Source organism: Chroicocephalus ridibundus, chromosome 6 (assembly GCF_963924245.1).
Source record: "Chroicocephalus ridibundus chromosome 6, bChrRid1.1, whole genome shotgun sequence".
Lineage (NCBI taxonomy): Eukaryota > Metazoa > Chordata > Aves > Charadriiformes > Laridae > Chroicocephalus > Chroicocephalus ridibundus.
Window position 1 is genome coordinate 10,907,649 of NC_086289.1, and position 14,922 is coordinate 10,922,570.

The 14,922-nt window shown below is 42.9% G+C and overlaps 1 protein-coding gene across 1 annotated transcript; it reads right to left on the bottom strand.

The window, feature by feature from the left end:
- Window positions 1–1,233: 1,233 nt before the first annotated feature.
- TECTB (tectorin beta) lies at window positions 1,234–11,784 on the bottom strand. The gene is made up of 11 exons (XM_063339341.1): window positions 11,761–11,784; window positions 10,779–10,867; window positions 8,744–8,934; window positions 8,177–8,319; window positions 8,023–8,095; window positions 5,367–5,470; window positions 5,204–5,287; window positions 4,842–5,004; window positions 2,820–2,889; window positions 1,844–1,876; window positions 1,234–1,364 (listed from the first exon to the last, which is right to left on the bottom strand). Exons 2-11 carry the CDS (start codon window positions 10,852–10,854, stop codon window positions 1,312–1,314), a joined length of 990 nt encoding a protein of 329 aa, XP_063195411.1. The 5' UTR covers window positions 10,855–10,867; window positions 11,761–11,784; the 3' UTR covers window positions 1,234–1,311.
- Window positions 11,785–14,922: the final 3,138 nt, after the last annotated feature.

Genomic DNA, 14,922 nt, shown 5'->3' on the forward strand with positions numbered 1-14,922 from the left:
CCTAGAGGTGAAAATACAGTCTATGCTAAGAGGAATCTGTGTGTATTTGAAAACTGTGGCTGTAGTGTATGCATCTTGTAGCTATGCGTTATCTTCATAACAATGAGGTTTCAAAAAGAACGGTGAGCTTAAAATCCTTAATTTAATAGAATTATTCAGGATGTTTCCTCTCTAAAAACAATAGCAAAAATTCTATAATGCATTTAGGCTGCAATGTGTGCAGATACAGGTACACTCACTGTGTTCATTCAATAGGAAGTGTAACAGCTGTAGTCATTCTTCTCTCTTTCACATTTAGGATCCTGAAAAATTTATGGAAAAGGCCTAGGAATATTTCTTACACTTTCAATAATTTTGTTCAATATTGTCTTAGTAATTACTGGAAGTAAATAACCTACCATCACTCCTTCTGAGAAATTGTTTCATGTCCTGATATTCCCTGCGCTTTAGAAATCATGGTTTTCCTTTCTAGGGATTTCTTCTTAGTGTGTTATTTAAGAGCTGTTGTTACTCAGGTACAGAGCCAGCACCTAGGCCCTATTGTATCTGACAGCAGCTACATCTCCAAGAAAGTGTAGAGCTCATTAGCTTGTTTTCCAACCTCAGATGTGCTTAATTTGCATCCACGCCATGCAGCAGTCCAGCACTGAGCCTGTCCAGTCAGCAAGACATCCTGCTCCTAACAGTGTTGTACCTACTGCAGCATGTGTCGTACTCTACTTAGCCCAACCAATCAATACTGACAACGCTGAGAAGCAGGGAAGAAATGCCAGGTAATTAATTCAGAAGTCCTTCTAACTATTGTTACATAAAAAGCATATTTTTCCCCCATCCTTGACATGTTAGGTTAGTTTTCATGTTGTTCAAAGGCTTCACAGATCCAAGCTAGGACCTTGCAAGACCAGGCCTGGAGGGGAGTTCGCTACCACACTGAGACTGACAGGGAGGGGGACCCTGAAGGGAAGCTTGGCATTGAAAAATGCTGAGTTTGCATATCCCTGTGTTCCTTAGAGAACAGGTACTGTTGGCATCACAAGTCAAGGATGGCAAAAGGAGGCATCAGCAGAATACATAACCCTTGGGTTTTCACTAGTTTAAAACACCTGCAGAGACTGAGGAGAGGCAAATCTGCTTTGGGATTCTCCAGTATTCGAGGCACAAAGCTCATGGAATGTTTTATTTATCTGGTAAAATGGTGCACAAGGGTTTTTTTGTGACTTTCATTTTTCCTCTGTAAAATAAACATCCTTAGTAAAGAAGTCCAGGTCCAAACAGGATTGGAAAAGTTAAGAAACATAGGTGGGCTGCATTTTATAATAAAACAGCACAAAATCCAATCACAAAGAGTAGGTGGAAGATGATATCTGCAAGAGAAACAAAGACTAAATGTGAGTACTTCACTGGCAGCTGCCTTTCACATTCTCTTCCCACCCCCATCAATGCAACTGCATGCCCTTAATGTGGCTCTGTCACCATATCAAGTTTTAACAAATAGGCTTTGAAAGGGCTTTTTCAAACCCTCTCCAAATAGAAGTGCTTTTAGACATCTCTGTTAACCCGGTGAAAGATTCTTGCTCCTTTTTAGGAAGAAGGCATGAAAAGAAGAGAAAGTAGTGTTCAGTATTGGAAGTTATTGGTATGATCTTATTGGCCAGAGTGTGGGATGTGCCAAAGGAGGAAAACAAAGTGTAGAATGTTGAGAAATAAAAAATTTGATTTTGAAATACTTCCATTTCTGTCAAATTTACCAAGTCTTTCTTTGAGCTATGGGGTTTATGCTGACGGAGTCACTCAAAATCCATATTTGGGATTGATATTTTCATTGTCATACTTTGCTATTTACCTGAGAGTGTGTAAAATCTGGATAAACCTTTGCCTGTATAAAATAAGAGAAAAAGATAACACTGGGATAGCATGTTTAAAATAGGGCAAAGTGCACCAGCATGCCTTGTAAGAGCAGAACAGATATCATTTGCCACATTTTGAAATTTTGGATAGTTCTTCCTCTTGACTTTACTGTCTGAAGTTACAAAAGGATCCTCAGTTGTTTTATCTTCTAAAATCGATGAGATTTTACCGGTGCAACATACTGAATTGTAATAGTGCTGGTCTACGTGTCTTTGCAATTTTAAATTGACTTTCAGGTTGGTGTGGATGTAGTTGATAAACTGGTATAAAGAAGGGCTCTAGTGAAAACATGATTTAGGCATACCTTGTTCCGAGGACCTGTTGCAAAAGATATGCTGGATCCACAGAATTAAACCAGCTCAGGGATAAATTCCTGGTGCCTCCAGAAGGCAGCAGTCAGAGAAAATAGGTGTTTTATAACGGCAAAACCTGAAGGCAGTTCAATTTGTGTATCAGGAGGGACAGGCACAAAGGGTTAACCTACCAGAGTTAGGGTTACGCTGAGGCACCAACCCACAGTGTAAAGGAAAGCTTTCCGGCTGCTCCTAAGCCTGACCTCTCTCCTAGTCCTGTTCGAGCTATCAGAGCTTGTCTGGGCTGCCGCGGAGGTCAAATGCAGGTGAGCAGAGTTTACATTGCTAACCTCCAGTGTAAGTAAGTGGTTTGGCCATTTATCATTAATGCCAAATGGGTTCCTTTACTCACTTTGTAAACGAGGAGAGTTTCACTGAGCTCTTCTGCCAGAGCCCTGAGCCTGGAGGGGACCAGCTTCTGTTCCAGACTCTTGCCGCTGCGGGGGAAAGGGCTCTGGCAGAAGGCTTCGGCTCCCTCGGCTTGCTCCTGAGCCACCAGGGGTTCCCAGCTTCATTGCTTCCCAAAGGGAGAAACACCCCAGACACCCTGTCACTTACTGCGTACAGTGATCTCCGCCACTAAAACACCTCCAGTTTGTTCCATGCGCTGTTTCCGTTTGTCACATGTCTCAAGAGATCAGAGAGAAAGCCGTGTACACTAAAAAATTCATTAAAGAATCCAAACCCAACTCTCATGTTTCCAACCAAGGAAATGAAATCTATATTGCTGCATATTTTCTAGGGATTTTTTCCCCTGTAATTATTGGGGGTTTTTTTGGTGCAGGAGAAATTTAAGGAGAGTCTTTACAGTGCATTTTCTGAGGATTTCGGTGTGCCACAGCCCTTGCCGTGACTGTCAGTGTAAGTGCTCTTTTCGGTTGTGAGATGGCAGGAGCCCAGATGGGTGTCTGCTTGCTAATCACAGGTCCTCCTGGGCTGCCCTTTCCACCCTGCCTGAAACAAGCCTCCTGGCAAGAAGGAGGGGGGGAGCTGAGCTCCATCTGCTTAACCCATGACCTCTCCAAAGGCTTCTGTTGTTGTTTATTGCTAATTATAATTGTTGCCCATTGGGTAGAAACAGAAAGCACCAAATCCCTTCCATATAGGTCATCTCATGTCCAGCACTAATGACGCCTGTCACAGCTGACAAGGTCTGTATTGGGGGCAGTGCTCTACAGATTAAAGGTCCTTGTCCATCCCCTGACCTTTGCAGATCCCCAGCTGTGGACATGTTTTTTACAAACTCAGCGTGTGGTAATTCTGGTTAGGAGTTGCTTGTAAGCATAGACCTCCAGCTTGGTTCGACCTTAATTGCAGCAGACCACCAGCTGCATTTTTGGGTTGGAAGTGGACTCGAGGGATGTTAGCTTGATCGACCAATTATCCTTCACTGGAGGGTGAGCAGGGAATTCCACCCTGTGCCTGTAAGGATGATGTAGATGTTTGACAGCAGTGTCAGAAAGGAGAACCGTTTCTGTGTTTGCTTTTAACCCCAGTCTATGGCTTGATGGAAAGTTGAAGAAATCTCTAAAAGCAAAGAACAAAATCAGAGTTTTTTCTTTTGCCTTTGAAACTTAGAATTTCTAACAATGCAATTTTATCAAACGTGCAGATTTTGCACAAATCAGCGCTCCCTGCTTAGTGCTGAGGCTGGGTAATAAATTGCTGTCTTAATTTGGCTCCTGGACTGAGAAAGAGTTCAGAAAAAAAAGATGGTTTGACCAGAATTGATGCTTTCTCTTCTCCAGCAAGAAATACTTGTTGCTGAAACAACAGTATGTTGGCCAAGGAGTGTTTTGGGCTTTAATTTCAGGTTAGATAAAGTGTGGCTTTGTTTTATAGCAATGACATATACATTGTGTGGGAGAAAGAATAGTGAAGCTCTGAGTTACTGAAGGAGGGAGAGAGAAGTCTTTAAAGAAAGACGCTTTAGTAGCCCTCTCCTCATCAGTTGGTGCAAGCAGTGTGCACCTCCCCGTGCTGAATAACACGCCTGCATAGCACCCCCACCTCATTGCCACCTGAGGTCACCGGGACCTACTCTTCATCCTCAGCTCCTGCTCCAGTGACAATGTATTTCATGAGGTGGCTGCAAGAGCAGTAACTTCCTGCAGCACTGCAGGACGGTGGGGAGGATTTTCCCTGGGAAGGGAGACTGGGAGGTTTGGTTCGACTAGGGATGTGCTTTGAGCCAGGCTCTCCCGCTGCCCCCCGGTGCCCTCAGCACCGAGATATTTGGTAAAATCAAAAAAGCTCTACTTGCTCCTTTTTTTTCAGGCTCGTGTTCAACTGTAGGTGTTTGTCCGACAGGACTGTAGTCTGGGGTATTGACAAGAACCGAGTTTTTAAAAGTCTACCTTATTTCTCAATACATTCAAACAAGTTTCCCAATGTTGCATACAGTGCCTGTGGCATGACAGGGGTCGGGGTGCACGGCTGGCCACTCAGGTTCACACGTGGCGGTGGCTCCATCTACTGAAAGCTCTGGCACTGGCTCTGCACCCGATGTGCCCTCAGGAAGGTCTCCACATCCTCCGTCTAAATTTAGCACTGTGTGTTTCTCTGGGAGGGAGGTCTTACCACCGGGCAGGAGAACTTCTCGCTGTCGCAGACGTGCGTCTCGCAGTGCAGCCAGACCTTGGACAGCTTGGGGATGTTACGGAAGCGGAAAGCGTTGAACTGGAACGTCGCCCGGCTTGTTTTCCCATTCTCGTGCACGAGGATGGAGTTGTCTGTAGAACACCTGTGTTGTGTATGGAGAAGCAGTGTCAGAGCCTCCACGGCTTCGTTGAAATATCTCCTGAGGTCACAGTCTGATGGATGCATTCGCCCTGCTGTGGGCCAGGTTCTCTTTTGCCCCTGCATCCCCCCGCCCCCGGCTTTCTGTCATCCTCAGGGCTGGGCTGGGCAGAGGTGCTCCCCCAGGTCCCACCAGCACCTACCCCTTGGTGATCAGAGGCCAGTGGATCTGGTAGAAATACTCCGAGGAGGGAGTTGCCCAGCAGTTGTTGAGAACAACTTTGAACCTGGGGAGACACAAACCCCAGATTAACAAGGAATGTCATGGTTGCCAGTTTATTAATTATTACTCCTTCCCTTGCCTACCTGTCACTTAAGCCCTTAGCTTCCACTCCAGCAAATATGTCAGAACCAATTTCTGATGTTTCAACGATGAAAGGGGCTTCTTTTATACTTGAAAACTTGGCATTCTTTGAAAGACAAAGAGAAAAACATCATACATTACTAATAACATGCAAAGCAAAGGTATGTGGCAACTTCAGACAGATCTGGAGAGATGAACTCCAGAAGTCTGGGTTCTTTTTACCTGCAAGCTCTAAGCTCCACACCTAGTAGTAGGAGTATTGCAAACCCAAGATGGTGTTTAAAAATCTTTTTCTTAATTTTTGGCTTATAATGATAATAAGTGATATTATAATGTTAATAATTTGATGGTATTTGGGTTGTGGTATGTGTTCTATCACAGCATGTGTGGGAAACGAGCTTGCTGCTGCTTCTGGTACACCAGAGGTGGTGAGGAAAGCTGGTGGGAGTGAAAGACTGCAGATGACTGTATGGAATGGGAATGGGGTTGGGAGATGGCCATGTGTCGGGGAAAAGGAATGAAGACAAGCAGAAATCATGTGCCCATATGCAAAGGTTCAGCAGTCCGTAATTTATACTTGTGGTGGCCAGCATGAGGAGAGCTGAAGGGACACGTGCATGCAGAAAGAGCTCTGCCAGCTATAGTTATTCATCCACTAAAAAGCCAGCCTCCTAAAAGTAGTGCAGTGTGTGGTGCTCGGGTGAGAAAGTTTGGTTACAAACACACTGAAGTACCTACCTTAAATCCCACCACTTTTTATTGCGTAAGATCAGAACAAAGCCAGCACCAGAACTGTATAAAGAGTATCACGTTTAGTTATAGCATTGGTTTACTTACTTAGATCTACACAGCAGGATTCAGGTATATGTAGTTCTGGAGCTGTTGGACTATCTTTCCCTGTTCTTGCTCAGTTCCCTGGTACTGATTTTCTTACCAGTTCCCTGGTACTTTCCTCACCTACACGTTGAGGTGGCTGTGAGGCGCTACAGTATTCCCACTGCAACATCTGATAGATTGGATGCACTGAAGTTAAGGCTCAAGGCTGTGTTTAGATTAGTGATCCATGGCTTTAAGTGCCCTGGGAAATTCTCATTCAACCAAAGACTTCTCCCAAAGGAGAGAACTTGCAGAAGTCCTGTCACAAAACTCCTATCAGTCCTTGTGCTAAAATGAGTTGGACCTGGTATAGTGTTTCTTTTTCCAAACTCTATTGCTCTACACCATTTTAGGGTACTCTCTTGCTTTTCTTCAGAACAGGTTTCAGTGCTGAAGGTCTGATTTCCATTCGGGCTCCAGCCCCTCATGCTGCATCACAGTCTTTTGCTGTTAGTGGTGTATCACAGAGTAAAGGGCAGGTGAGGCTGAAGTGTTTCCAGTGGATTATGCTGCAGCTTGGGCACTGTTCCTGCATGAGGAAATGGGCACGTGAAGCACCTGGAAGTATGGCCCACCTGAGGCAGAGGGCTCTGTCAGGGAGCCGCAGAGATGAATAAGTAGGCAAAATAAATCTTTTATTTCCATTTTGCCAGAAAAAAAAGGAACATTTCATTGAAATTAACCTTTTCTCCATGGTGAAAATGGGAAAAAAAACCCACAAAGGAGTGGTCCATTAGCTTTCTGAGCTTGTTCTGTACTTGTGCTCAGTGGGAAAATGTATTACTAACAGTTCAGCCACTCCCTCCTTGACTCCTGGGAGCCCCATGGCCATTAGAACAAAACAGTCACTTAGCAAAAAAACCCAACAAAAGTACCAGAGATCCATTGCTCACTGTCTGTCATTTGTTTTTGCAGCCGTTCTGCCAGGAGTTGACAGGAGCAGTGTGGTACCTTGCCAGTGTATACTACCAGTGGGCCATATATCAGAAAAAAGCTCCACATGGGTTTTCATGTGGAATCCCAAGGCTGCCAAAATGTTTAGTGATCAACTGGTGCCCAAAAGGCAGGGTGTCAGGGGAGAGATTTCCATTAGTCCACCTTGTGCTAAATACTCCCTCTAGCTGGCCTATAAATTTAACACAGTATATTATTAGTTGTGCTTTTTGTAGCTCTGCTAAAATAGAGAGGTGGCTTTGGTGCTTTTAACCGTGCTTTGGTGGAAAAAAGACTCCAGGAGCTGTGGGGAGGAGAGGGATGTTTCAAAAGATTGGCCTGATATCCAGGGATAATATTTTCTTGGAAACAAAATCCCAGCATGACCTAAAGGTCTCTGGGGAACACAAAATATCTGCCTGGTGAGAGGAGCAGGAAGCAAACTGCAAGAAAAATGGATGGAGCTTTGTTGTGTCAATAGAGACTCGGGGATAGCAGTGGTGCCTGCAGATGCATTCTGCTCTTTGAGTGGGACTACAAACAAGTTTTGCTTTTTCTTATAAAACCTGTCAGCGTGTTAGAAATGTGTATCTCAGCAGAAAAATCTGCCTGATTTGGAGGGGTTAAAATAACAGTTGGCATGTGTCTGCTCTGTTCAGTTTAAGTTATCCCTGTTAATCAGCAGAAACAAGGACCCCTGCAAACCCCACTGCAATTAACTGTTAGAGGCTGGGAACGTGCTGCATGACACACAGAAGTCAGGAGCAGCAGGCCTTTTTTTTTCCCCAGCTCTTAGGCTGAAGCCTGTGAGGAGTGAAGGAGAAAAGCTGGGTGGCAAAGAACACTTACAGAGTAGAAGTTGAGGGACAACTGACTTTCAAATGAGCCGGAGCTCCCATTCTTCACGTGGATGGTGGCCACCCTGAGGACATAACAAAGTTTCTGTATGAGTGAGACGTGGTGCTAAAGACGGGGTGAGGCGCACTCCCAGAAGAGGACTTACCTTTGGTCAAAGGCAGCCTGATTCACCAGGTAGTTGGCATTGTACGTGCAGGTGAATGAGTAATTCACAGGCTGGCTCTTCACAATTACCGACGTGTCATTGGAGACGATGGAGTTGTAGAAGTGATAAATGGGGTTCTTGAACTGTGAATGGTGAGATAGAGAAATGTAGGCAGTACTGAGTCTTTGAGGCATCAGGAACAGCTTCGTACTTTGAAAAGCGAAGGCTCAATCTGGTGACAAAACACCATCCCCAAGGCAACGTGGTTTTGTAGCTCTTTATATGCTGTGCTGCCTATATATACACCTTACTATATATATGTTCTGTGTAATACAGGTGCAAATGGGCGACTAACACACAGACTAATATCACTAAAGCCTGCGAGTGTTTTGCCTGTAGATGCAAGGTGCGACTAATTGATTCTTCATTCTCCCTGATACTGGAGTTTGTCTCCTCCTTCCTTAAAGTACTTAAAGCCCACTCCAAGCTGAAGCAAACGGGACTCTCTCAAGTGAGTCCAGTTGATTTCTAAGTCCAGCTCAGAAATGCTGACCTGGATAGTCTTACCTCTGACTGCGTCCCACAGTATGATTTGTTTTTAGGTGACAGGTCCGGGATTGTGAACTGGTAATATCCCGAATCGTGGATCCCATTGTAGCAAATGCCTCCAAGTGCCAATTGATTAACCTCCCATCCGTAAGGACACTCCGGAATTTTGGTAATGATGGTTTTAGGATAGCAGTATACCAGAATTACATCTGAAAGGAAAATAATATACCTGGGGTGATATTCAGCGGTGTTTTTCTTTCAAAGAGGTGGGTCTGCACACCTATTTCCATTGGGATTAAACATCTGTGAGCCGGTGTGTGTGCTGGAAGGTCCCCTAATGTGAGCAGCTTTTGCTACACAAAACTGACCTTTGGGTTGTTAAATTCTGTCCTCTTCGGAAGAGTTTGGCCTTTGCCTTCTAATCAATGCAGAACTTCATGTAAATTTTTTATCTTTCTGGAATAACTGATTGAGGAGCAGAGACACTGCTGAGAAACCTGAAGTGACAAATCGCTGCACTGAAATGTGTCAGACTGTGCTGCAGAGCTGGCTTCTCTAACACCACTGACTCTGTAAAAATAACACCGGTGAAGTTTTTTCTTAGGTTTCAGTAGATGGGCACCTTTATGTAGCGGTGTGAGATCCAGGCCATGATACATATTCTACCCTTTCCCTCCTCACACTGGCATTGCAGCACCAGCGCAAACTGCATTTTTAGAATTCTCAATTTAAAAGCTAAGATCTGAAAATGAATCTAGCGCTGTTAATGGCAATAATAATAAATGAACTGAAAAGCCTAGCCCTGTTAATAGCAATAGTAAATGAACCGAAATCCTAGCTCTGTTAACGGCAATGATTAATCACAGTGCAATGTTTCCAAGCATGGTGATTGCTAATACAACCATGAATATTGAACACCATAACTTACAGACTGATTGCTTCATGATAGCAGAATTGGACATTTTTCAAAGAGAATCAGGCAGTGCAAATTTGAATGTCTGATGGGAATTTAAAGGGCAAATATTGACTAACCATTAGTGACCTGAAAATTGAGAAAGACTTCAATTACTACAGTCAGAAAAAAGACACCCTGCCTGGAATTATTCAATTATTTCTTTTAAAGCCCGTGACAACATCATTTTTATGATAAAAGCCTGATTTTGCAGCCTTTTTGTGTCTGCAGAAGGTTAGGGAATACTCAAGGAAAGTCAAATAGGGATTTTAGCAACTAGCTCCGTTCTGGTCAACAAACCTTCAGCACGCACAGGCTGATTCTGCTTGTGGTGGTGGTCAGATTTGTAACTCTGGAGACTTTACAGCTATGAGAATTTCTGCAGTTCAGAGAAACTGCTTGTGCAAATGAAGGTACTGAAATAAATGGCTAGAGGGCCAAGTACTTAAGATACACCATGAAATTACCAGCAGTAAACTGGCAACAGTCACGCACATACAAAGCACCTATTGAGGCATATTGAGGCATATTCCAAAGCATTTCTAAAGCATATTTCTTAATTGTAATGAATTCTACGTTACAGGTCTGGCTGGCACCAGATCATTTGAGTTTCTCGGCAGAAATCAGGGTACAATTAGGGCTTTAGCATCAATGATTTTTGGTTTTTTTTGTTTAATGTAGCAGAGTGGTTCAGTAGTTCAGCCCAGCACATTCATGCACCACTGGTCACTGATTGCAGTCAGTGGGACTGAAGCCCAGCAAAGATCTGCTGCATCTAGCCTGTGCTATTGCAGATAATTTTGAATTGTTGTTGTTTTCTTTGCCATTTTATCCCTACGTGCTGCTTGTGCTTAACTTTATTGCACTATGATTATTGCATAGAGTTAAGCATATGCCTAATTTTCTGTGGGGCTAGGACTTGAGTGGTACTTGCTTTACTGTGCTAGCTGAAGGCAGACCAATCACAGAAATGTAAGAATTAGCTCTCCAGAATCCACAGTTTAAATTTCTGAAGAAAAACCTTTCCACTTTTGAATAGAAAAAAACACCTTTGGCAGCTTAATTACAAGAGAAGATCATAGGACACTTAAGTTATTTTACCTGCTTTATTTGGATTGCAAGGCCCCGCAAGAGCTTGAGCCAAGATGACCAGCAGATAGAAAGTAAGAGTCACCATTTCTTGCAATGATCTGAGGACACAGGGAATAAAAACTGAAGTTGTCTTTAAAATTGGAAATAAAAAAAAAGGCACTGTCTGCAGACCCAGAACTGTAGCTACCGTTAAACATATTTTTCTTGCAGAGAGAAACAAATAACATTACTGATATTGTCACCCAACTTACTTAATTGCTTCTATAGGATAAATATTTCCAAGACTGTTATCACTGCGTCACTATCGTGACTATTTTACTATTTCAGTTTAGTGGTGCATTTGAATTATTCTAAGTTTTCTTTGTTCTTGTCAAGAGTCTAAACCTAAAGTGTTTGCATAACCAAATAAGACTGAAACAATGGGACCTGAAAAAAGAGGGAATAGAAATTACTAGAAGAAATATGATGCAATAACATGCAATAGCATGCAATAACAATATTGTGCTTTTAAATTTACTGCTGAAACTATTCTCCATGTTGACAGCTATCCTGACATATATAATCTTAACTTCATGTAGCTCAGTTTTGGTAAATTAGCATTTTCTCCTTTACTGCTAACCATTGCATTGTCAGGAAAACATACATAGCAGTAATTTACATTTCCACTTCAGGCCTCAAATCTGCAAGCTGTTTCCCACGGGGAGAGGCATGTACAGCCTGTGGGACTGGGACTGGAGTTCTCATATTTTCCCTTTGTAGACACTCTTCTTGTCTGCCCTCATATACACATCCCTGAGCACACTTTCAGAAGTAACAAATATCATTTAGGTAAAGAAAAAAAATATCTTCCTAATTAAGTATTTCCAACAAAGAGAATCAGCCTTTTCGTTCAGTCTCTATTAAAAATATATATAAAAGGCTCATACAGTAAATTTCAGTGACAATTCCTTCTAATTATAATCCTATGCATTCTACAAGAAATAAAGTATACCTACGAGACAGGAAGAGGCTAAGTATTTCAGATTTTCATTCCAGTCTTATTCCAATAGCTGCGCTGTCGGCTCTTCCCAAGATGTCTTCTTTCAAATGAACCCAGCTGGCGTTATCTTCGCTTTATATAAGCAATCTTGTAAAAGGAGCCCATCTCTGGTTAAATCTCAGCCCGCCAGTATTGTCCAGTGTGGGAGGGAAAAAAAGAGTTATAGAAAAGCAGTTCTCTTCCCCTAGATGGGACTGTGTTGCTGCTACTTGATTTTTTTTTTAAAAGTCTTTCCATGGTGGCATTTTACAGGTCTTGAAAATAATTGAACAGAAACCCGTTGAACGTATATAACTGGCACAAAATGTTCATTTTAACAGTTAATTAGGGAAATGTAGATTTTCTGCAGAGGTGAAACAACAGCTGCCTCCTAGAATTCAGTGAAAACGTATTTATGGGAATTTGCAGGAATTAGATGCCTCTCTTGAATGGCATCTTGACAATGTCAAGTGTACAAAAATAATTTCCACAGATGATGTACCACCTTTGGGGTTGTTTTATTTACTTATTTTTTCTAAAAGTTCACACGCATGTAATCTGAGTTTAGGTAGGATCTTCCATAAACCTAAGTATCATGCTATATAATAATAATGTATAATACTACATGTGTATAAGACGATGCAGTACACATTAAATATTACACTATAGAATGGGTAAAATTGTCCATTGCACAGAAAACTGAAATTTGCTCTTCATGTGACCATCGGTCATGTGGTTGCCTTGTGACAGTCTTGGTCAGCTGGTAAAATTTTCTGGTGACCTGTTACATCCTGTTTGTGTTACCTTTTAGTGATAGGCCCAGAAAAAGGACTTGGGTATGCTGCTGCTGTTTTACAAGCCTGCATAAAAAACAGGGGCCATAAACAGTCTTGCCATGTCAGCTGGCGTGACCCCCGCTTTGGGCATGCGCGTGTCCACCCAGATCCAAGTGCTGTTGAGTTACGTGTGCTCTGATCTCTGGCTTGAGTCAAAAAAACCCAAAAGACAGAGGACCTCACTGGCCTTGCCTGTGGGACCCAGTCCTGCGGGGCTTCTCAGAGATGATTTTGGTGTCTCCTTCTATGGAGTTATCCCAGTGGACAGAGCCTCATTCTGTCCCATCCGGGGTATGGTGCAGGTCTGCCCTCTCTCAAGCAACTTTTGGCATATGGGATTATGCAGTAGGGAAGCTGTTCCAGTTGTCATTAGTCTGGAGTTTTTGAGGGAGGAGGGAGTGGGATGAAGAGCACAGTGGCCCCAAACTTAACCTGAGATTCTGGGCAATGAGTTTGCAGCTCTCCTGTGGGTGAGATTTATGGGCGCACCTCCAGGAGAACATTTGCTGCTCTAAATCCAGACTACAAGGAGTGCCTCAAGCCAGACGGCATTAGCGAAGCACGGCCACGACTACAGCGTGCGTTGTAAGGGATCCCAGCTCTCACACAGCCATGATGGCGTGAGGGTGAATCTACAATGATATGAAACTGTTTATAAATAATTAGGGTGACTATTGCTTCTTGCAAACTGATCCAAAGCTCTAAAGAAGGGTTAAAAAGCCTACAAAGTTCTGTGCTTAGTTTAAAAAATAAACCTGAAGCTAGACCTGGAGCTTTGTAAGGATCGCAATACAGAGCACATGAAATAGGCTGCTCCCACTAGTCTTGTGAGACAAATCCTGCAAGCCATCACATTCTGATTCAAATGAGATTACTTAAAGATGTACACATGGATAAAATCCATTGGTGGGGATTATTCTTTAATTGAATAAAAGAATAATCCACTGAACAAGAACCAAAGCTCATAAATGATTTGATGGGACCTAACTAGGGATTATCCTCATCAGAAATCCTAAAATAAGGAAGATTTAACTCCAGGTGTCTGTCTTACATCCTTACCCCAAATCCTTCTGCAGGCACTGAGGCCCAAATTTGATTTCCAAAGCCCAACTCTGACTGAATAGAGACTGGGTAAACATTCACTTATTTTTGTCTTTCTGTGTGTGTGAGTGTGTATTTGGTCTGGAACCTGAATCCAGGGACTGGTGAGACCTTATAAGCCCCACTGTTGTCAAGTATATACAGCCCACAAACACGGGAAGGGATTGCAGGAGAAAGCTTGTGACTTTGGGCATGAGAAAGGCCTCACCACCTTGTACAAACCAATTCTTCAAGCTCAAGGAATCAGATTTAGCCCTGGGCTTGGGCTTGGACTTGGTCTCTCAGGTCTGCCCACACAGGGCTGATTTGGAACATAAGATATTTGGCTAACCTTGATGAGGCATAGTGTAAATGAGTTGCTAAAAATGAAGTAAGTGGTTATACCTCGCCGTAACGTTAACAAAGCACTTGAAACACAGATGAGCTTTGTTCTGGTGATTTTTAGCAAATAATGTGATTAAATAATCATCGGTGTAAGGCTACAGGTTTCAGTGGAATTACTCCAAGATGGATCTCGTCCCATAATTTTTGAGAGAAAATAAATCTCTCACTATCTTCTCACAGAAAAGTAATCTCCATGTACATAATACCCCTTTTTAGGTGAAAGGTAGAAAACGGAGTGAAATCCATGAAGCAAATTTGGCAAAAGTGCCAGCTGGTGTATAGTAGGTTGCATTTGCATAAGAAACAAGCACAAAACGTACCTAAGCCAAACAGCATTTGATCCGTGCTCTGATCAAAGGTGAAGGCTTGGGGAAGGGTTAGGTTTCGCTCAGTAATTGCACACATATTAAAAGGAAAGCCATTAAATTGCAAAGCAGACCATTGAGGTTTGTTGCATTTCCCTGACTCTTTCCAAGCCCATTGAATAATCTCAGCAATCTAAGTATCTGCAAAGATTTCAAGAAAGAGCAAATGAAGGCCTTATTGTGAATTTCACCCACAAGGGCAGCTTGTCTCTCCAGCTTTGTTCCTTGCATTGTGATGGAAAGCTGTGCGAATATCCACTGTCTGGTTCTTACATGAAGAAAACTAGGTTCTGCTGTTTGAAACTGCAAGGGATATTGTGACATCCAGTTTTCATTGTTTTGGATAAGACAATAAACCTGAAGAGCCCCTGAGCTATATGGAAGGAGTTTATGGGGTAATGAGGGTCAAAGGGGACAGCTAGCTGATTCCAGGAGGAGTGAGATCTGGT